At 41.7% G+C, this 22855-nt stretch overlaps 1 protein-coding gene across 3 annotated transcripts in view; it reads left to right on the top strand.

Annotated features, from left to right (window-relative positions):
* NHSL1 (NHS like 1) overlaps window positions 1-22855 on the top strand; it is a 127429-nt gene that overhangs the window by 5353 nt on the left and 99221 nt on the right. Inside the window, exon 1 of one of the 3 annotated variants that reach the window (XM_036024780.1) lies at window positions 19538-22351. The exons of the other annotated variants lie outside the window; for them this stretch is intronic. Coding sequence (XP_035880673.1) covers window positions 22336-22351 — 16 coding nt within the window. The 5' untranslated portion in view covers window positions 19538-22335. Of the gene's footprint in view, window positions 1-19537; window positions 22352-22855 lie in introns of those variants that run through there. 3 annotated transcript variants of the gene reach the window in all.

The raw sequence follows: 22855 nt of genomic DNA, 5'->3' as shown, positions 1-22855 counted from the left end.
TGTCTTACAAAAGAAAATTGACTCCCAACTTTGACATGTTGCCTCAGAGGAATGTTATAACAGTTGATCTTTATTCCACATAATTCTTTCCTTTGGAGAAATACAGAAATGACATTTGTTTATACTTGCAGATCAAAAGAGGAAAAGTCTTTCAGAAAAATTACGCAGGATTGGAGTTTTGTCTTCCCATCAAATGAGCTAAAACTCTAGTAAGGATTAGCAACCAGGGCTCAGAATGCCCAATGGCCATATTAGCGTTTGGTTGCAAATAAATATGCATGGAAAACACATTTATCTGATGAGAATTGTGTAGTATCTTTTCTTCTGCATCTGCACAGACCACATGCATCTGAATCCACTTTCCTTTCAGCCTACTCACCACCCCTGTACCTCATAGGAACATTGTTCCATTCATATAGGTTTCTGAAACCTGCTTTCCCTCCTCCCCTCCCCCACATACACTACCATCAAGCAGTGACAGCTAGAGGAAGGACAGTGTAGCTTAACAAGTCAACCTCACGGCAGCAGTTGGTCTCTCCATGTGTTGTGTCCTCCACCTCCCTTCTCCCACCCCCACAGCAATGGGTTCTTCCTCCCTCCCTCCCTCCCTCCCACCCACCCTCCGGTCCAGCAGCTGCTGCAAGGCCAGAGCACTTGCTTGCTCTCTCCCACTGGGTCCAGGTCACATTGCTTTACACAATTAGCCCACGGAATCTCTGCTCTCAGTGTGGGTGGTATGGTGTGTAAGATTTACAATCATTTTATGAAACAGTTCTGTCAAATTTTGTTAAAACCAAAGAAGTTCTTTTTATAGTGACTCTCCATGCTGGATTGCTCATCAAAAACTTCAGCATAAAATGTTTAGGGAATTACCCTTATGGATAGTTATTAGTACACACACCTATAGCTTTACAATTTAATGTTGTCACTTGTACTCAAGAAGCTAAAGATAACATTACAGTTCTCAAGACTTTTTTGGAGAAACTTTTTAAGAATAACATGCTACTCATATGCATCTTTCCAATTATATTACTTTTCCTGAGCCTCAAAAGTACCATATTTTGCCATGAATAATGCATGCTTTTTGCCCAAATTTTTGAGGGAAAAGTAAGGATGCGTATTGTACATGGGTAGTACTAAGGGTGTGCATTATACATGGGCAGCACTGAAAATGTGGGTGTGCATTATACATGGCAAAATACTAGAAGATACATACTGATGCGTCCAAGCAATTATAAGTAAACACCTGTCTGTTTTCTTTCCATTTCTTGCCATTCCAGCACATGGCAAGTTTCAAAACTCTCTTCCATTGTCATTTGTGCTCAAGAAGGTAAAAATGAATTGGGGTAAACAGCAATGATCAGTTCTTACATTGTTAGTGTGACATGACCCACTATAATAGCAAATGATGTTTTGACTTTATTAGCCATAAAAAACAATGATGTGAATATGTATCCACTTGGGTATTAAATTTAGTGAATCATGAGCTATTTTGTTAGGTGCCTGTGTAGTAAAAAAGCAGAGGTCAGTTGTAGATGAGACAACAGCAGCTTTCCATGTGGAGCTGTGAGAGCAGAGTTCTGAGAATTATGTGTGGGACACAAAGAAATAGAGCATAGAGACTCTGAAATAAATAAGTCCACACTCTAATGGAGAAGACATTTAAGGGGGGATTAAAGAAAAAAATGCAGGATAATTGTGGAGAACGGCAAAAATGAATGGCTTAAGATGAGAAGGTTGAGATAAAGCTATACCAGCTGGAGCATTTTCATGTTTTGCATGGTCTTTTGGCTGTTAGCATTGGTTTAAACAATATTTAAGGAGCTCCTGCTTTGTTTTAACATTGAGGGAGGTTTTCAAGGGAAACTGGTGACTAGTAGTATTTATTCTGTGCTCCCCCTATCTTTCTCACTTTCCCTCTCTTGTTAACTAAAACCAGAAGAGGTGGAATAATAATGGAGCATCCTCCCATTGGGCAGAGCATGTTTTGTTGTGTTCTCAGCCCTGTGTTCAGCTGGGCAGAGGCGTGATTGATGGTGGCAATATTGACAGGTCAGCAGATAGAGAGGGTAATTGACATGCAAAGCCTTGGTTTAAACAATGCTTTCACTCTCTTCTTCTGGACTTTATCATATATATTTATCACATTACCGAATTTGAGTCATTTGAATTTCAGTTCCTTCCCTTCCCACGGACTACAGAAATGGCCAGAATGGCCTTACTGGGACCAAGGGTAATGGATAATCCATACATGAGATAATCAATTATTGAAGGTGGGATTTGGTTATGTTTAAAGTAACTTCATTCCAATGTCCTCCTTAATAAAATTGTGGCAGAAAACAGGATCCATGTGCATAATTAGATTGGCAATGACTTCAGATATTACAATGGAGAAAAATGGTGTGGAAGACCCCACACAGCAAGGTCGGCATCCGGCTGCTTTGTAAATAGCTGGGATTTATTTTTACCACAAAAATCTCTAAAATTATGGGAATTATGAACGCTTTCTTCACAGCATTAAAGAAACCTAACAAATATTGGGAAATAATGTCAAGGCAGCACACCAAATTTGAGAGTAAAACTAGACAAATAAGTAATATTTATTTTGAGGGTTACTACATATGTTGGAAAAAATAGCTAAATGGAGTTTATCTCAGTGTCTTCATAGAAGATGTGAAGAAGAGTATTCTCGTGCAATGAAGGTAATGTTTTCCTGCATCCTTTCTGCTGAGGCTGACACTCTGTGAGAGAGACCTGCAGTGAGCGAGCGAGTGAGTGAGTGAGTGCCGCTTAACAGTTCACCTGGCCCCTGGAGACTGCTCTTTTGACCTTTGAGTATTTTCTCCATTGAAGGTGGGGATCTTATCTCACTGCCTCATTTTGTTGCAAAAAATGATTTCATTTGTTATTAAATTGGTGAAGTTCTGTTGAAATGATGTTTCATGTAATACTCGTTTACTTATTTTAAAAAGCTTGTGGATTTGTTTTGAGAATTAGACATGGATTACTGAAATGTCACAGAGTGATAAAAGAAGTAACTTACTGTCAGAGCTTAATTTTAGAAGTGAGTCACCTGTGCTCTTTTCTATGGCAATGTCTGTGCTGCATTTTGGAAACATTTTTGAAATTGTTCTTTTTAAAAATAATTTAAAAATCCCTGTATATTAATTAGGATTGATTTTCAGAAGTCTCTTGCAAGCTGTTTTATGTGTTACACTTCTGTGTAATTTCAAGGGTTTTTGGTTTAACTATAATATTTTCTATCAAATTAAAGATTTTTAAAGTGCAATATTTTCTTTTTTAAAAAAAGATTTTATTTATTTTTAGAGCAAGGGGGAGGTTGGGAGAAAGAGAGTGAGAGAAACATCCATTGGTCGCCTCTTGCATGCCCCCAACTGCAGCCTGGCCTGTATGTGCTCTGATTGGGAATCAAACCTGCCACCTTTCAGTTTGCTGGATGATACCCAACCCACTGAGCCACACCAGCAGGGCATAAGCTACAATATTTTCTATGAAATACTCCACTTTAGTCTTGTCACTTTTATCTGGGCAAGGTCTGTTGTATCTGCACAGGCTTATCCAGGCCCTCCTCAGATTTACCTTCTGAATACTCTTCTCTCTTTCTTGTTATCTTCCCTCTTGTCTTCCCGTGGAGCTGTCTTTTGAGTCCTCACTGCAGTCAGAGACATCTTCCTAAAATACGAATCCCATAATTGGGTCACTCTTCTGTGGGGCTCCCGTTGCCTACAGAATGAAGCCCTTATCTCTTAACATAGCATGAAACCCTGCCCCATCAGCCTCCTGTCCCCTCTCCTTTTTAACCCTGGAAATAACAAACAGACCCATTGCCCTTTCACAACTCCAGAACTTTCCATTCCCCATCCCCTGCCTTTCTCATTCCCTGTGACAGGATGCTCCAGTCCTCTCCTCTGCCTGTTGACTTCCTGTTTAACCTTCTATACTCCCTGCAAAGCTCTGAAGTCTTCCCTATCCCCTAAGGGCAGAGCTGGTTACTCCCTGCTCTGTGTTATTTCTCTACCTTCTACATACCGCAGTAATTGCTTTTATCATATGCTGGATTATACTTGCTTATTTACTTGTCTGTGTCTCTAGCTAGACTGTGACCTCTTCTAGGATAGAGACCAAGTCTTATTTATCTTTTTTATCCCCCAGGCTAAGTGCTCAATAAATGGTTGCTGACTGGGTGAACGTAATTCATCCGGGACACGGTTAATAGTGCTGTTTGCACAGGCCAATGGGCCAAACAAATACTCTGAATTTGCTTAAAGCCTGTGGGTTCTAGGTAGCGCCCTGTGCTTACTTTGTTGATTACACTGATGAATGTAATCTTACAAGTGCTCCCCACTCTGAACTTTTTTAAGTGTAGCAGAAGAGAGTTTGTGGGCACATAATTTTTTTTATGTGCCCACCCAAGGACATTTTTTTTTTCCATTGCTTTTAGAGAGAGAAGAAGGTTGGGGGAGGGAGAGAAAAACATCAATTGGTTGCCTTCTCATACTTGCCCCAACGGGGGACAAACCTGCAATCTAGGTATGTGCCCTGACTGGGAATTGACGCTCCAACCAACTGAGCCACACCAGCCAGGGCAGGCGCATAATTTTGGTGGCAGTCTGTTGTTTCCTGTTGCTCCACTTAAACTGTGCATGTAGCAAGGACTTTGTAGAAATGTTTGACTGTGGCTGTTTTGACCATTAGTAAAGCTGACTAAGTGAACAGGGATAAGGATGGGGTGGGTGATGCTATGCCTCATACGGGAGGCAGCTCAGTGCTACTGCAGTCTTGTCTTAACCAGTTTCCCTGCTTTGTCCTTTGCCCCCCCCCCCCCTTCACCACCCCCGCAACCCAGTCCCACTGCAAATCAGGCTAAACTTGACACAGGAGCCTCAGTAATCCTGTAAAACAGTAAACATAAAACATCAGTAAAACATCAAACATAAGTCATGTTGTGTAACTTCATTGCCTAAAACCCTTCACTGGCTTTCCTTTTCAGACAGTCTAAACACTGAAGTCTTTATTGTGATGTGTAAGGCCCTACCTGAGCTCCTCTGTCACCCACGGCTTCCCTCACCTTATCACTTTTGCTTTCTTCTCACTGTCCTCTCAGTCTCTTCGCTGCTTTTAGAATATGCCTGGCAACTTGACCTTCCCTCCACCTAGAATCCCAGCTGTGCCCATGTTCCTTCCCTGTCTCACTTTTTTCAGATCTTTGCTCAAGAGCCATCTCAGTGACTCTATTTAAAATGGCCACATCTTGCCCTCATCCTGACCTTCCTACCCCTAACTCTGTTTTTCTCCAAAGTACTGTGCCATCTAAATATGTATAGTATGGTGTATACTTCATATACTGTGTACATTATGTATGTGTTTTTGGTACTGTCTGTCTCCTCAAACTAGAATTTCCTGTCCAAGACAGGAGAGGTACTTTGTATGCGTCAGTAACTGATGCTGTCCCAGGCCTGGCCCGTAGCAGATGTCTAGCAAATTGTAGTTGAAAGAGAGAACGAATGCCACACAGAGCGCTGGGCCAGGAAGTCTGGAAGTTGTGCTTCTGTCACTTGCTAATTGTGTGACCCGGAACAGGTCACATAATCTGCTGAAGCTCTGGTTTTAATTTTTGTAAAATGGGATAATACCTGTTTATCATACATACGGGTAGCAGGTACAGCTTATTTATTGAATAAGTGCGTATGTGTTTTATAGATACTCTGTCAGCCTACCATTGTGTCTGATTGTATTTGATGGAACTGTCTGTGGGGATGGCAGTCTCTTCACGACTGATAATCCATGGAGTGAGGGATATCTTTATTGTAATATAGAACACACTGTTCTGTAGAATTTTCAGTATAGAAGTAAGTGCTTTTGGGCAACCCAAGTGGAAGCTATCACTTCCTTTACATAGTTTCCACTTTATTTTTTTATGTGAAATCTTGAAATGATTAGAATAAACTGAAAATCATGTCTAAGCCAGTCAACTCACCCATGAGCATTAACAGTAGCTAACACTTAACGAGCGCTTGCCATGGTTAAACACTCTTAATGACACATGACATGAATTAACTCGTTTAACAAATACTGTCTGGGTGCCACAATTATTCAGTAAGAACAGTGGTTGGTTTGATGAGTAAGGAAGGGTTAGCTCGGCAGGGAGAACTACAAACTGGGCGGGGAAACTGAGGCGGGGTAAGACAGGGAAGCCAGTGTCATGCTTCAGGAGGAGTTGGTGGCATTGAAAGCACTTTGGGCAATTTAGGGTCTTGGACTCAGCACCTCCTGGCTCTAGGGCAGATGTTCGGCTGTGCAACTGTGTGGGGATGTGCTTCTATCACACCTCACTTCAGTTTTTCTTTGTTTGTTTGTTTTTTGACATGTAGCTTGTGTCTTACCCCGGGTCTCGCACTTTGCAGAGAGGAGGTAAATATTTGTTGTGTGAATGCACGCTGAGGCGATGCTGAAGGAAAGCTGCTCTGGTTATGGCTCACAGAATGGGCTGGAGCATCAGGGACCAGGACCCTGCTGGGCCGCGGTCGTGGAGAAGACGCCAAGGGCTGGGTGAAGCGATTACATAGGCACCTGGAGAAGCAGTTATGAAATTTTCATAACAAATTTTCACTTCAGGCTGCCTTTATTAAGGGAAGTCAGGGGTTTTAATAATTACCTATTCCTGTAGCAACGGCATCTGTAACTTTCAAAGATATCGTTATATTTTTTCTAGCTTTATGAAATGTGAGTAGCCTTCACCTGGCATTTCTAATCTTCCTAATTAAAGATGATATTTATGGTGATCGCTGTCTTAATAAATGCGATTGGAGAACTTGTGTACGATCAACATACATATTGTTTATTCACGAGATGTGTGGTGTGAGGCTGGGGGAGCCACAAGCTGGCCACATTGATGTCTCTGCCACCTGCCCCTCTTCAGCCCTTTTAGAACCTCTTCTCTGTGCCTTTAAACTCAGTGTCACAGTGTTTTCTGAGTGTTCTCTGTCAGTTATGGCTGACTAGTCATCAGAGACATTAAACCAACAGCCATTCACTCAGTTCTTGCTAGAGCCCATCACTCTGCTGGAAGCAACATAATTGTGGCTATTTAAACACGTAGGATACATGGTGAGTGCTTGTCTAGCCGAGCAGTGGTCTGCGGCTCTCTCCCCACGGGCTCTGAGCTGTCTCTCCCCTTGCTGGTACCACCGTTTACTACATTTGTGCCCAGGATCTGGGTGCATGTTGTGGGTTCTTGTGTTCTGTGAGCCCCTGATGTCCAGTAGACTTTATATAAAGCCACACCTCGAGCAAGCCACCAGAAGGAGCAAGCCTCTCTCTGATGTGAGGTGGAAATGGCTTGAACTGGGAGCGACCCAGCACAGAGAGCCTTCCCTAGAGCAGGCGCTCATTAAGGGCGGTGGATTGGAGGGTGACCACCCTGCCATTTTCACGGCCTCCTGTTTTAGAAAAAAGCTATGTTGCAGGCAGCTATGAATGAAAATAATGGATGAAGGTGGCAATCAACTGGAGGAAGAGGAGGGGGTAAGTCCTAAGGGGAGAAGAGATCATGAGTGTCCATGCTTCTCCAGTCTGCATGCTTCTCCAGTCTGCCTCCCCTTGGCTAACAGTTTTCCGATCCTGTCTCCCAACTCAGTAAAGCTGTGGTAGTCTCCTGGGAGGCAAGTTTCTGAACATGCTGCCTGTACAACTAATTGTGCACTTGTAACAATTTAGGTCTGTTTGTTTTTAAGACATAGCTAAATAAAGTTTCTGTATATGGTTGGAAAAAGCATGGGGTAATGGTTAAAATAATTTTAGTGGTACAAGTAAATTGTCAGATCTGGGTTCCATATATATTTTTATCTTTCTCTAAGAAAAGCCCATTTATAAGTGAAACCCACAGGCAGTTGAGATTTTAATGAACTGTGTATCAATCACTTTGTCTCTTGAGTAAAATTTAAAAGAGAGAGTGAGAATAAATATATTTATTGTTGGTACAGTTCCCTTGCCTCTGTATTCCCGAAGGTTCTGTTTCACTTTGTAATTCTAAACGCCTCAGCTAAAGTAGAAACTGGGTATCTGGTGTTTCAGGATTACATTTGGAGATAAACCAGAATTCTTACCTGAACAGGTGTGTATTGCTTAAGTCTGGATTGGTTTGAGATTCTTTTACAAAGCACACAAAAGACAATTTGTGAATTTCTCTTCGTGGGTGGTTGTGGCTGGTACTTGGCATGGTTGCTGTGGTTATCTTGACTGGTAGTTATTTATTTACATAATTTTTTGCCCACAGAAAGTACATAGAGTGCTTTGACTTCCTGGAAAAAGAACTTTGATTGTTACTTTAAGTTAATTTTACTGCAGAGTTAATCAACACACCCTCTCCCTACTATAAAAGATCTTTTAACCACTTTTTTCCCTTTGCTAATTTTCCAAGCCTGATTCTTTTTCCTTAAGTATAAACACCTGAATGTCACTCTGTTGAGACACCTGGTTGCATCCGTGCTGTTCTTGTGTGCTATAGATACTTTATGAGGCTGGAGAGGTTGAGGTTTCTCTTCTACAACATCCCTTTGGATCCTCAGACCTTGAGTACATCCTCCGCACTGGGGGATGTGTGAGCTGATGCAGTCATCTGGGTCCTTATGTCACCGCAGCCAGGGGAAGATTATATTTCAACTCTAATAAAGATTTGAACAAAAATCCAATTAGTAAATTTTCCTTTAGTTTATGAGAAAGTTGACATAGGTTTCTCTACAACAAATGCTTGTTTGGAATGGGAGTAAGAATCTCTTGGAGCAAATCGATAGTATGAATGTTTTGGGTTTTACAGTGCCCAAGAAGTTTAATTATATTTGGTTTGTTTAAGTCAGTGACTTTTGAGAGTTTGCTTGGGTCCAGATTAATAAATATACTACATTTGTTCCTACACACAATGCACACACGCACGCTTATACACACAACACGTACAGTAAGTCCCCATTTAACCTCATTGATTCTTGGAAACTGAGACTTTAAGCAAAACGACATATAAGAGAACCAATTTTACCATAGGGTAATTGATATAAACAAGAGTTCAGTACTGATGGCATATTCCTGTTCATAAAAATACATCACTGAACTTTTAATAAAGACCCCAAACTCTTCTAATTTTAAACATTGACATGTGAGCACTAAATATATCCATATTTAAGAAATATGGATAAAAACAAGGAAGAGAATGATTTTCTAACCTGCTGATCCAGGACAGGGTCATCGTGGTTGGAGCCAGTCCCAGCAGCTCCGGGAGCAAGGCAGGCAGGACGCCCCCTTGTGTCCTCAGATTTGGGTTCCCTATATATTTATCTTTCTCTAAGAAAAGCCCATTTATAAACCCATTTATAAGTTGTTTTCTCTCTCTCTCTCTCTCTCTCTCTCTCTCTCACACACACACACACACACACACACACACACTCCCTCACTCAGGCTGGGATAAGGCTGGCACTCCGTCCAGTTTGCTGCAGGAGCTGCACAGTGGTGGGATGTGAGAGGAAACTGGAGTATGAGAGAAAACCACACACAGATATGGGGAGGACCAGGGAGAACATGCAGACTTCTCACAGATAGCGGTCCTGGACAGGAATTGATTTTTTTCATCAACATTGTAATGAAATGACATTGAATGAAACGAGGTTATTTGAGGAGCTGCTGTGTATAACACAAAGCAAAAGCTTTGTGAAAATACTTCTCTTTACTGAATGTGTACATGTGATACTCTTAATTTTTTCTCCTTTTTAATTTTATTAGACAGACAAGGTCAGTTCTGACCCAAAGTGGTTTTATAGGTAAAACCTGGTAGGTCACAGCCTCCGTTGGCAAAATGGTGCTTTCCATAGACTCCACTCCTTTTGGTAGCGTTTTACTATGCTTGGTGCCAGATGGCTCCTTCACAGTGTTCAGAAGTTACAGAGCTGAGGACCTCTCTGTAGGTAGTCACAGCTCTGACCACTGTCACAGCAGTGCTGTGGAAAGGTCTCACACACCAGGAATATCTTGAGAGGCAGTGCAGATTAGTGGTGCATCTCAGAAAATCATCTGGTCCGAGAACTAAGGACACTAAGTGCCTAAGCACTCATTCACCATGTCAGTCCTCGTCTGGGTTTCTCCCTGCGCTCCCAGCCCAGGACCATGTCCATGGACAAAAGGGGGGGTGTCAGGAAATCCTCAGCGGGACTGAGCGATTTCCAGCACGCGCCGTGCTCCCCTCTGGAGCACAGTGGTGCAGAGCCTCGCTAATGTACTCGGAGGACGGCTTGCACCTGCTGACTAACCCAAGGGAAAGCTTGTGAATAGCACTGTCTGTCGAATTTCTGCCTGATTCTGGAGATTTCTCTGTCATTTTGCTTACTAATCTGCTGTTTATTCCCCAAAGGAGAAAAATTAGTTGAGAAGTTCAGTCCATTTAACTTCGCTTGCACGTTGTTGGACTCTATCCTGTGTGTATCAGAGATCCTATCTGAACTGGAAGAAAAGCTGTGTGTGTGTGTGTGTGTGTTTAAACAAAAAGTTATTTGAAAATGTGATGATTGGTTAGCGATACTTTTCTAAATTGTGATCATATTAGTTTATAGAAAATGTTAGAGGAATATGCCTTTAAAAAATTTTTTAATTGTTGTTCAAGTACAGTTTTCTGTTTTTTATTCCTATCCCAGCACCCCCCCCCCCCAGCCCTTCCCACCTCCCTCCCGTTTCCATCCCCCCTTGTTTTTGTCCATGTGTCCTTTATACTTGTTCCTGCAAACCCTTCTCCTTTTCCCCTGAAATTCCCTCCCCTCTCCCCTCTGGTCACTGTCAACCTGTTTTCTATTTCAATGTCTTTGGTTGTATTTTGCTTGTTTCTTTGTTTTGTTGTTTAGGTTCCTGTTAAAGGTGAGATCATATGGTATTTGTCTTTCACTGCCTGGCTTATTTTGCTTAGCACAATGCTCTCCAGTTGCATCCATGCTGTTGCAAAGGGTAGGAGCTCCTTCTTTCTTTCTGCATAGAAGTCCATTGTGTAAATGGGCCATAGTTTTTTGATCCATTCATTTACTGATGGGCACCTAGGTTGCTTCCAACACTTGAGGAATATGCCTTTTATTTATTTGCATTTCCATGTAATAGAAGCTTGCCTTGTTCATTTTTCAAAATTTTTAAAAATTTCAAAATTTTTTTCTATTTACAAAAAACCTTTCCAAAGCATACTCTGCAGATCGAGTCTTGCTTGCAGATTTTGCTTTCCCCTCTTGCTTTAGCCAGTAGTCACACATGCATGGTCTCATGTCACTGTTATGACAATCCTGTGAGATGGGCAGGACAGGTTCCCTTACCGTATTTTATGGTGTGAAAGCAGCCTCAGAAAGATTAAATAACTTGCCTAAAGCCATATAGATAGTAATGGTACAGATTGGATTTGAATGTACTTTTTGTAACTTAGTCCTACACTCTGTACGATACTTTGCAGCATCTCTGTTCAGTCCTCAGAACACAGTTAAATCTTGTCTTGATACTGTGGTGTCACCACAAATAGTCGTTGAACCTTGTGTTAACCTAGCGATGGCCTGGTGGCTGCTGACGTTCATAAGGATCTCCGCTTTGGTGTGGAGTGGGTCCCCACGGCCTGCCTGTTATTCTGCTTGTGCTGTAGGTTGGGAGCTTTTTCTTTTCACCTGTGTAACTCTGCCTGCCTCCTGTAGTGCCCACCACTCTCTGGTTTGGTGTTTCTAATTTGTTAGGGCTTGTGTGGAAACCCTGGGCAATCCAATTTATGACCACAGTACTGACAGGAGGATTAGAAGGAGATCCTGAGCCCTAACCCTGGGAGCGATGCTGTCTGGTCAGAGACTGTTGTGACTTACTGGCCGTATGTTCAGTGGTTGGTTTGTCAGAAAAGTAGTCTTTCAATAAGTGGAATGATAAGTGGATATTTAATGTTATCCACTTGTGGCTTTTCTTTGTAGTACAGTTAAACAAAGGACATGTTAGCACTAATGTTATAGAATTGTGACTATATTTGGGCATCCCGGTTCTTTCTGTAAATGTTAACTTTTAACACTTGTAACACTCGGAGTTTTCAAGCAGGATTACTGCATTGTTTCACTTATCAAGCATGTATAGCTTTCAAGGTTTGGTCTCACCGAGCACTTTCTTTAATAACTTGTTGAGTTCTCACTCTCTTCTCCCTCCCTTCTCTCCATCTGACATTTGGATAACAAATATATATTCTTGATTTTCATATGGGTGAAATTGCCTCCTTGTATCTTCATATTTTTCTTTACATTATCTGCTTATAGAAAAGTCAAAAAATTGTGAAGACAAGGCATATATTTCTCTGAATAATTTATCTTATCTGAAACCAGTTCTACTCACTAAATATTTTTGGCCAAACACTTTAAATGACTTTTCATCCTCATTGACACAAATTAGAATTATATAAAATGTGACTGAAAAAGCTGATTGAACTCTTTGCCTTTTTTTGTGATTTTTTAAAAATAAGCCACTGTATTTCAAAATTCAGAATTAGCACGATCTTTTAATAGTCTGTGTTGAAATGCTGCAGTCCCCATCTGTACCCTAGGCTTATAGTAGTTGCTCAGTGAATACTTTGATTTACACATAAGAGAGCTGCAAAAATGTTTGCATGCAATTTGAGTAATTGAAAGTAAACATTAAAAATATTAAAATTTTTTTCTTATTGCATTTTTCCATTTCCATTTAGCCCTTTTATACTCCCTCCCCCCATCACCACATTGTTGTCCTTGTCCACGAGCCCTCTTTCCTTTTTGCTAGATCCCTCCACTCCCAGCCTCCCCCGCCCCCATAGTGCCATCTTGCTCTGTTTCAAACATATTTTTTTATGTGACTCAAGAAATGAGGCTCAGAGAAAAGCAATTTCAGAAAGCACTGTTACCCTTTCTCGCCTTCTCCAAACATTAGAGAATTGATAAGAGACGCTCAGTCCCGATATCAAAAGCTTTTGATACCAAGTTTACTCTCTGTTTGGATGTAAAATCGTAGGGATGATGACAGTTGTAAAGATGCCTTTCTTTTCAGATGAAGCACATTTCAAAGAATTCTGTTTTGTGTATTTTTTATCAGAGATACTAACTTTAGTAGTTATATGCAGAGAGAGCTTGTTGAAGCAGTGACCACATATTTTTCTCTCTTGGTGCCATTTGAAAGCACTTGAGTAAATACTTGGATATTTTCCCTAAATGGGAGCTATAAAGGGACCCAAGTCGAGTTTCCTTAACAAAGCAAGGCTAACCTGTTAGGGCTGGAGGGAACCTCAGAGAGAGCCTTGTCCGATGTCTTGTGTGACAGGTGAGAAGCGGAGGTCCAGGGAGGTGTGTTAGCCCGCGTGAGGCCTCCCAGCCGACAGTGGCCCGGTTAGGCTGTGCCCTTACATTCCTTTCTCTTCCCTTATCTGGTATTGAGATTGTGTTCATTTTTATTCGTTCCTTTAATTTGGACATTCCTGACTGCCCTGTGATGGTCAAGTGACAGATTCCTTTGCTGACCTTTCAGAGCAGGTTTGGGAAGCTTTTCGTTCACTCTGTGTCACACAGACGTTTTCTCAATAGATGCGCCCAAGACAAGCAACTTACTAATGAGAGCGTAGGCGAACAGGGACATCAGCCCTGCAAACGGGCTCTCTGGCGTCACTTTGATTCCACTCACAAAGCAAAATTCATTCTGCTTTCAAAGAATTGAAGGGAAAAAAACAAAACCCCCCAAAACAAACAGAAAACCCCAAGGGCTCCAAGCTACAGCCTTTCTTTTGTAGGAACTGAAGTCCTTAGAGACGGTGGAATAACTTAACAGAGCTCTCAAAAGCACACCTGCCTCAAAAGCAGTAAGTGCATTTTCAAACTTTAAACTTAGTGTTCTGTTTTTGACATGAAGCTTTTTTTTTTTTTGGAGGGGCTGTAGATTTATGATCATTAATAGCTGAATTTGCAGAGATGCATTAAATAATAAATTGAACAAAAATGCCAGCCATTATCATTGACAACAGACTTTTGTAGATTTTTATTAGAACTTAACTGATGTAAAACAAGAGTGTATGTGTGTGTGTGTGTGAGAGAGAGAGAGAGAGAGAGGGAGGGAAAGAGAGAGGAGAGAGGGTGAGGGGGAAGGGGAAGGAAGATGGAAGACAGGAAGAGGTAAAACAAAAAGGAAAAAGGAAAAGGCTCAGATCTGTTTGGCATCAAAGCAAAGGATCAGAAAAGAGCTGTTGGGGTGGAGAGCTCTGTCCTCCTTGGCCCTCAAACTCTGTGATTAGCATGCACCGTGGCAAGACGCCTCCCTGAAATTGGTCTGCCAAATTGAAGAATCATTTTCTTGCTTATTTTTAAACTGCTAAGAACAGGGAAAAAGACCGAATGAGCCTAAGTGCTGTGGTTTCCTCAAACCATTATTGTTGTAAATCCTATGGGTCCTGAAATAACTCGCTGTGCCTGGGAAGCTTCAAACTGCCTGGCTGCTCAGAAAGAAGACTTGGCAGTTGAAAGGGAAATGATCAGCTCCTTCCTTTAAACATTGTCACCAAGGTTGAAGTGGGTCAAAAGTTGGAGAATGTGGTGATGTCAGAAATAAACTACCTTTTTATGGAAATTCTCTAGTTCTTTGCAGAGCTTTGTGTTTTTCAAATATAGAGTTGGGTTAAGCATAAAATATTTTAAATGTATAAATGTAATGTAAGTTAAATATTAGAATAATAAACAATCATCAACTTGGGTACTTGTATGTCTTCCTTTTAACCTGTCTTTTTGCTTGATGATTCAAAGTAATTATAGTTCAGTTACTCTCTCTGGTTATGAGCTTAAGTTTTATTCCCAAGTAAATTGTGGGACAATTTGTATTGTTCCTGGTTGGCCGGTTCATGATCTTGAATAATTCTGACCCGTAGACTGACTTCTCTTTAGAATGGTTTAGGGATGGGGATGTGGTGGGTGGAGCAGTTGTACTTGTTTCTATAGTTGAAGGTTGGTTATTATTGAAGTTCCTTAGATTATTCAGATGTTTAGGAGAATATGATACAAATGACCTCTTTATTTTAGGTTAGTTGCTGTTTTTGTTGGAGTAGAGTGCCGCTGATCTGATATATTAGGAGTCAGCTCCTCAAGGAACTCGTTGATGAAAGATATAGCATGAAAGGACAGGAGGTGTTTTTTTTTAAGATGTAAAACTTTCTTTATTCATAGACAATGTGGTGGTATATATTGAAGATAATTCCCCCTAAAAAGTAGGGGTACAGGATATGAGATCAGCATATAAAAATCAAATGTATTTCTCTATATTAACAACAAGTAATTAGAAAATGAAACTTGGATAACTCCATTCACACACAAAAAAATATATTTAGCAATGAACATTCTTCATTTTGTTCAGTAACGAACAATGTGACAACTACAAAATACTAGAAAAGTAAATTATACAAGACCCAAATAAATGTGTGTGTGTGTGTGTGTGTGTGTCTCATTCCAAGAGTAGGAAAACTCAATGTTGTTAAAATAGTAATGGAAATGAGGTTATTTTGATGTGTTTTAACCTGGACTTTCCAAAATATATTATATAAATATATATACACACACATATATACACACATACAGGGTCTGGGAGAATTAACACCTGCTCAAATGTGGTTGGTAGGGTAATATGGGTGTAATAATTTATAGTTTCAATTCGAACATTTCACCTGTAATGTCATATGGTGTGCTCTAGTGTGGTATTGTTATGTTACAGAATTACATGCTTATGATTTTGTAATAAAAAGGGGGTGTTATTTGTGCCGGGCCCTGTGTATTAGGCCTACAGACAATGGCAGAGCTTTAGGAGAATTAAATGCAGGCTCTAGCAGTTTTATAAGGGAAAAACAAAACCACCAGAGGGGATTTAGGGTCATTATTATGACATCTTTGGTATCCTCCCTCCAGCTGGACATACTGATGTCAACATTGTTATATGGATACTTCCAGAAAAATGCTTTCTTCCTGCTTAGGAAAACTACTTTCTGTGTTTGCCCTGGCTGACTTGCCTTGAGAGAGAATGGTACCAGTGTTTGTGGGTTTGAAAATGATGCCTCTTTAGACTATGAATTGTTGTTTTAAAGGTTTTATTTATTTATTTTTAGAGAGTGGGGAAGAGAGGGAGAAAGAGAGGGGGAGAAGCATCAGTGTGTTGTTGCCTTTCGAATGCCCCCCACCGGGGACCTGGCCCACAGCCCAGGCATGTGCCCTGACTGGGAATCGAACCAGTAGCCCTTTGCTTCTCAAGCCGGCACTCAATCCATTAAGCCACACCAGCCAGGGCTAGACTATTAATTGTTTTCATAATGCATTTATTGAGAAATAATTGACACGTAACATTATATTAGTTTCAGAAAAACAGCATAATTCAATGTTTGTGTATATTGGGATAGACTATTAATCTTTACAGAAATTGTTATTTATAAACATTCTATCAAAAGGACAGAAAACTGTACTTGAATGACAATTTAAATAAAATTAAAAAAAACATTCTAATAAGTTTAACTATTAATTGTCAGTAACTATAATCTAATAGAGTTTCAGTACAGTTTTATGTAGGAAAAAATAGTATCTATTTAATTGTAAGTAATATGTTAAATATTTTTATGACTTTTCATAGGAGTCATTATGCTATTAGATATCTCATCCAGGTTTTATACATATTCTTTTAACTATTTGCTTTTGGATGAAATATTAAAGTGATAATAATTCTGGTTTATGCTGAGAATGTTGGCATCTGTTATGTTCCAGGCACCCTGCAGGGCACTGAACGAGCAAGTTCCTACTTTGCAGAGCTCCCACTTTAGGCAGGCAGACGGAATTGTGACACAATGATAGTTGCATCTATAAAGTACCATGGTGACACAGTGCAAAAGAAAGGTTGAGAGGAGCAAGGTCAAAGGAGGCTTAAGAGAAGTAAGAAAAACAAAAACAACCAAAAAAAACAGCCTATGGGGTGGAGGCTGCATTCCTGACGAGGAAATCATAGCCCGATCAAGGACAGTGGAGGTATGAGACCATATGGAAGGAATATGGCCCAAAGCCTCCTGATGGGGCCACTTAACAGGGGATGTGGCCAGAAAATGTTGGGAAAAGAACTGAGTCCAAGTCCAGAAGGGCCTTTATTGCTCGATGGGGACTTTGGGATTCATTCTGACCTTGTGTTTTTTACATAAGTTGGGAACATGATTTTTTTCTTAAGGGAGAGAATAGAGCAATTGGGAGTTTTGTTTTGTTTTTTTGAAAAGCTGTAGAATGTATGAAGATAGATTAAGAGGTCAGTCAGCCTTGGAAAGAAAAAAATTAACAACTCCAAATGTATGAAGGAGTATTGTAGCAGAAAGGAGCATCTCAGCCACAGGCACTACCATTTGAGGCTACATTGGGGCGGGGTGAATGGAGCAAGACTGCAGAGCAGACTCCTGCCTGCTGCTGTTGCTTATGCGGGCCTGGGCTCCCGAGCCAGTGGGAACAGCCCTGGAGCCCAGAGGGCAGCAATGGCGTCCAGGCCCACCTACAAGAGCTGGAAGAGTCTGGGAGGTGATCTAAGCTGTGGGAGCCTTGGAAAGGCGTCGTTGTATTCCCTGAGAAATGGAGCCAGGGTGGCTCTTTAAAAGGCTCTTTTAAAAAATCGGCTCATTTAGGCATGGGGAGAACGAGGGTGCTGTGGGTGAGATTAGGGGCTATCTCGTGATAAGGGGCCACACGAGGTTTGCGTCCTTGGATGTGACGCCAAGAAGTCCAGACTTGGCTGTGAAGAGAAAAAATAAAATGGAAGTAGCCTTAAGAACAGGCTCAGGCGAGCATATTCTAAAGTGGCCAGTTAGAGTAGAACTCCCCTGATTCTAGGAGGAAACACAGTGATATGAATGAAGCTACCTGGAGCCAGGAGCCCGTGAAGGATCGCAGTGAAACAGTTGCCTAGGAGCTCCACACTTGGCCTGTGTTCAGCACAAAATAAACTGCCCCTTTAACAAGCCAGGACTCAGACATCTCCTACAACTGAAGTGAGTGTGACAAGGATGAAGGCTGCCCTTGGGTTCAGAGTGCAGAAAAATGGATCAGGATACAAGGGCAGATGATGACAGGAGGGGGAGGTGTCTAGAGCAAAGGCCTGTATTCCCGATTTTCCTGATGAACTAATGCTGCTTACAGCGTTGGCCAGAGGGGGCACTAGAACCAGGACTTGTTTTAAAGTAGCCAGGGAGAACGTGTAATTAGCTAATGTGAAGTTATAGTGCTGAACTTGATTTCTCCTTTCTCTGTAGTAATAAAAATATATATATAGGAAAACCCAGACAGTCAGTCACTCTCTTTCCTGAGAAATTCAAAATATCAGTGAAAACTGAGTTTTTCTAGAACAGCTTAGAAAACTGAAGTATTCTAAAACTTGAGTAAGGTGTTCAGATGGTGTCAGGCATGAAAGTCACAGGTGTGATTCAGCCTTAGTCACCACCAAGGTGGCTTCTTTTCCAGGGAACTGACTTAACTTGACTTGGTCCTTCTAGTCTTTAAAGTATCGGGGGGTTTCGGCACCTTCAGTCTCCTGCAGTACAGGGGAAATGGAAAGTGGTGATTGGGAATATGTCTCTAGTCCCCTCTGACTCTGAAAGCAGGCCTTGCCTGGTGGAATTCTTTGCTAGTTAATGTGAAACATATTCTTGCCTGATATGGAGAAGGGTCTTTCCATCTTTACCTGACTTTGTTGGTAAGAATCAGGATGCATAGGGAGAAACTATAGTTTCCCTGTTTTCCTTGTGTAATTTTCTTTTGTGGTTTGCCAGGAATAAAGTAGACCCTTGAGCTCTCTAGACTCACTAATACTATGCATTATGCAAATTATTTCCTAATTTACCCACATTCCCACAATTTTATTGAAACCAAAAAAAAAATTTCTTAGTACATAAATTTCACAGCACTGGAGTGATTTGGAGGACTTAGTATCTAAAAACTTCTGGCTAGTTATGTGGCTACCACTCCCTCTGGCTGAGATAATCAAGTTCAGTTTTCACTTGGTGCTGGGTGTTGTAATCCTACAAGGGAGAAAGTGGTTGCTGCTCTAAGGTCATGGTTGGCGAAGACCGGACCTTGGTCCTGTCCCTAGGGGTGTAATTTCTGGGAGCGTCCATCATCCTGGGCGTGCTCCCAGGCTTCCTAGGTTTTTTGTTGTTGTTTTTTTTAAACTCAGTAGCAATGATCTATGGTGGCAGATAATAATAATTTTAATAGATAAATCTTTTTTTCTAGTTTGAAAAAATTTATTACAGTGTGCCTTTTCACAGTTCATTTCTTCAGACTTGTTTGATAGTGCAAATGAGGGATTTAAAAAAGTGATAATCTTATATTTGATATTAGTAAAAGCCTATTCTATTTCCAATTGTCTTGAGTTTAGTGCTGTGAACCTTTTAGATGGTGATACCTATAGTTTCACTAATTTACTAGAAGATGGTATTATGTTTGTTTGGGGGTTTTTTTGATGAGTATTCTAGGAAGATTTTTTTTTCCCCCATTGAAAATTTAGCCACATAGCAGTAGGGAAAAAACAGGTTTTAAGCCTGATTTGAAGTTGGTTTAAAAAGAAAAAAATCATGCCCCGTTTCCTTTAATTGTTACCTTGCGAAATGTATTAGTTTCCTTGGACTGCTGTAACAGATTCCCACAAGTGGGGCAGCTTAAACAACAAAACCTCACTCTCTCACAGTTCAGGAGGCCAGAAGTCTGAATCAAGGAGTGGGCAGGGCCACACTTGCCCCCAAGACCTTGGGGGAGAACCCTTCCTGGCCTCTGGCTGCTTCTCATGGATCCAAGGGCTCCTTGCCTTGTGGCCACAGAACTGCAGTCTCTGCTTCCATGTTCACATGGACTTCTCTCTCTGTGTCCTGTTCTGTCTCGTACAAGGACATCTCCTTTTCTTGACCACTCCCGTAATCCAGGACCACCTCAATGTGATTCTGCCTTAAGGGCATCTGCGAAGACCCTGTTGCCAAATAAGGTCACATCCTGAGGTCCCGGGTAGACAGGGATTTGGGGGGAACTATACAACCTATTATATTAAATTATAGATGTTTCCCCTGGTTAGGAAGAGCAGCTTAATTAGGTGGTAACAGGCAAGAAGCTATTGTTGATCATTATTAGTTTTGTGTTTTCTGTTATATGTTATTACATTGTTTATTCACCCACCTACTTCTTGCACTAAACTGTGACAAGGCAAGGATCGTCTTTTTTCTTGATATAGTAATGCACCTAACAAAATGGTTATATATATTATATCAATATACACATCTGTATGTGTCAAAGCAAAACATTAATGGAGTCAGCTGGAAGGAAAGAGTCTGAGAGTTCATTTAGCCCCCACACCCAGTCCCCACGTTTGCGTCGTGAGGCCAGCTAAGCAGTGCTTACGGATGCAGCTGCAATCACCTTCTCTTCACTTCCCAGCTCGGTGTTCTCTCCAGTGACTAAAGTTGTCTCTACATGAGAAGGTTCAACTGTGAGTAAGCATAGAGAAGCATACAACCCCCCAAACCTTGTATACTAACCTGTGTTCAGAAATCCTAACTCTCCAAGTTGTAGAGTTTCTCTCTGTGTGTGCAATTCCAAAGGTTACACCTAACGCATAAGAATACTTTCAGGAATACCTTTGCAATTCATAAAATTGCATGGAAGACCACCCAAGACAGGAATGCACAGGTATGACTCCAGCCGTCCGTGGAAGGGTCACATGGTGAGATGGAAAAGGCTGAGGGCATCTTTGATCTTGATGTAGCCACTCGCTAGTCGGGCAAATTGTCTCATCTCTGAATTGGTCTACCAAAGAGATGAGCGATAAGCTTCCTTCAAGTTCTTTTCTAAGAGTTAATATCACTGTTATTCATTCCACATGTAAGGTTTTTGTTTTGTTTTTTCATCTCAGTGACCTGCTGGCTAGGAGTCTCTGGTATTTCTTTGTGATCACAGCAACTAGGGCAATGACTTTCTCATGGTAAGAAATGTCCTGAGGCAGCGCTGCTGGGGGAACTGGGAGATGAGGAGCAGACACCCAGCGATGGTCTGCTGCACTGTATGTTGAAATCCAAACACAGAGAGAGAGTGTCCATAGTATGTAGCAAGGGCTGCAGCCAGCCCCCCAGGACACAGACAGACAGATAGATGGGTTCTGTGAGTCAGCTTCCTGCATCCTGTGGAGTCAAAAGGAAGATCTGCTCCCAGCGACGGGCCCTGTGAACAATGGCCACTTCCTGTGACCAGGAGACTCCAGAGGCTGAGGGCCGGGGGCCGTTCACTGTCTGACTGCACTTCCGAGCAGGGTGCTCCCGCGGCCGCATTTGTAGACCGATTCTCTTCAGATCTGCAAAAAAATTTTCTTCTTTTGCCTTTTAACCTTGTTAAAGAGTTTATAAGTAAAGTAGCCCTTAACTTGCCAGAGTGAATTTAGCTTTCCAGGGGAGGGGGAGAATGTCATGATCTGCTATGGCTGCAGTAGAGTGAGAAATTCACGTGCTCTAGTGCCAACTGAAGGATGTGTATTTTTGTTCCCTTGTCTGAAAACTGGCAGGGCCATAGGAGTAAATGTAACATGCTTCACATTTTTATCCTAACGCTCAAGTTCAGTAACGGTAGTAAGAATAGTAACGATTGTCAACGCTTACATAGTGCTTACTATGTGTCCGCATTGCTATGAGCACTTCGCACACATTCACCCACTTATGGAGACCCAGACAGCTGTGCGCAGAGTTTAGCCTCATAATGTTTAGTGCTAATTATGTACCAGCATGAGGGTTGCCCCATAACCAGGAAGAAAAGTTAAAATATGAGTAGCAAAGGAATAATGAAGTCAAAGGATAGTCATAATTAATAGCAAACAGTTAAACCGAATCCAGTGATTTTGTGTGTGTGGGTGTGGGTGTTGTTGATCACATGAGCTGTTCCATCTGCTGCAGTGGAAAAAGCTGATAGCTAGACAGACAAATGGACTTGCCCTTGCACTGTTCTCCACGGGACTCTCTGAACAGTGACTGCTCACCCCTGCGCCCCTCACTTTCCAAGCTGATCCTGGCTGATCCTGTGGTGTGAAACAACCCCTGAGAGATAGGGAGGTGTCAGCAGCTCAGCCCAGAAAGCTGGGGATTGGGCAGTGGCTTCCTGTAATCGCAGGCGCTGGCCGGCTGCCCCGCTCTCTCTGGCAGTGTGCGCTGGGGAGGTGGGCTGGGAGACAGCTGTGCCTAGCACTACGGCTGCATCGGCGGCAGGCAGAGCACCAGCCCCTCCATGGGACTGCTTCAGCATGTTCTGTCTGAAAGGTGAGGGGGCTTTGGGTCCGCTTGGGTGGTGAAGTTCTAGTGACAAAAATGGCCATTTTGCATCAGAGTCTAAATCACATGGCTAGTTCTATTAAAATCAAAGTTTGAGGGAGTTTTGTCAAGTATGAAAGTGAAAAAGTCATTGTTCTTTTTTTGTTGCAAACAGGAAGAAAGACCTCCTGCTGGGGAGATGGAATTTTCTTTTAGATGGAAAGGATAGTTCTCCCTTTGGATGTGTTCCCTCTGTGTGTTTTGTCATACACAAAAGTAGTTAAAAGTTTAAAATTAAAGGGAACTTAATAAAAGTAGGAATAGTTTGCAGCAGTAGTGTGAGTCCTGTTAGAGAAGTTTCTGTGTGGTGAGTTGCTCATGGGAAGGATCAGAAGGCACCGTTCTGTTGCCGTGAGCTTTAATGTGTGAATTGAGGGATGAAATCAGTTTTACTGTGGACACAGTTCCTGCTCTAGGTGTGTATGGATTGCAGTGCTTCTCAAGCACTGGAAG

The sequence above is a fragment of the Phyllostomus discolor genome, chromosome 4 (assembly GCF_004126475.2).
Source record: "Phyllostomus discolor isolate MPI-MPIP mPhyDis1 chromosome 4, mPhyDis1.pri.v3, whole genome shotgun sequence".
NCBI lineage: Eukaryota > Metazoa > Chordata > Mammalia > Chiroptera > Phyllostomidae > Phyllostomus > Phyllostomus discolor.
Note: the sequence above shows the minus strand (reverse complement) of the source record. Positions and strands in the feature narration are given on the sequence as shown.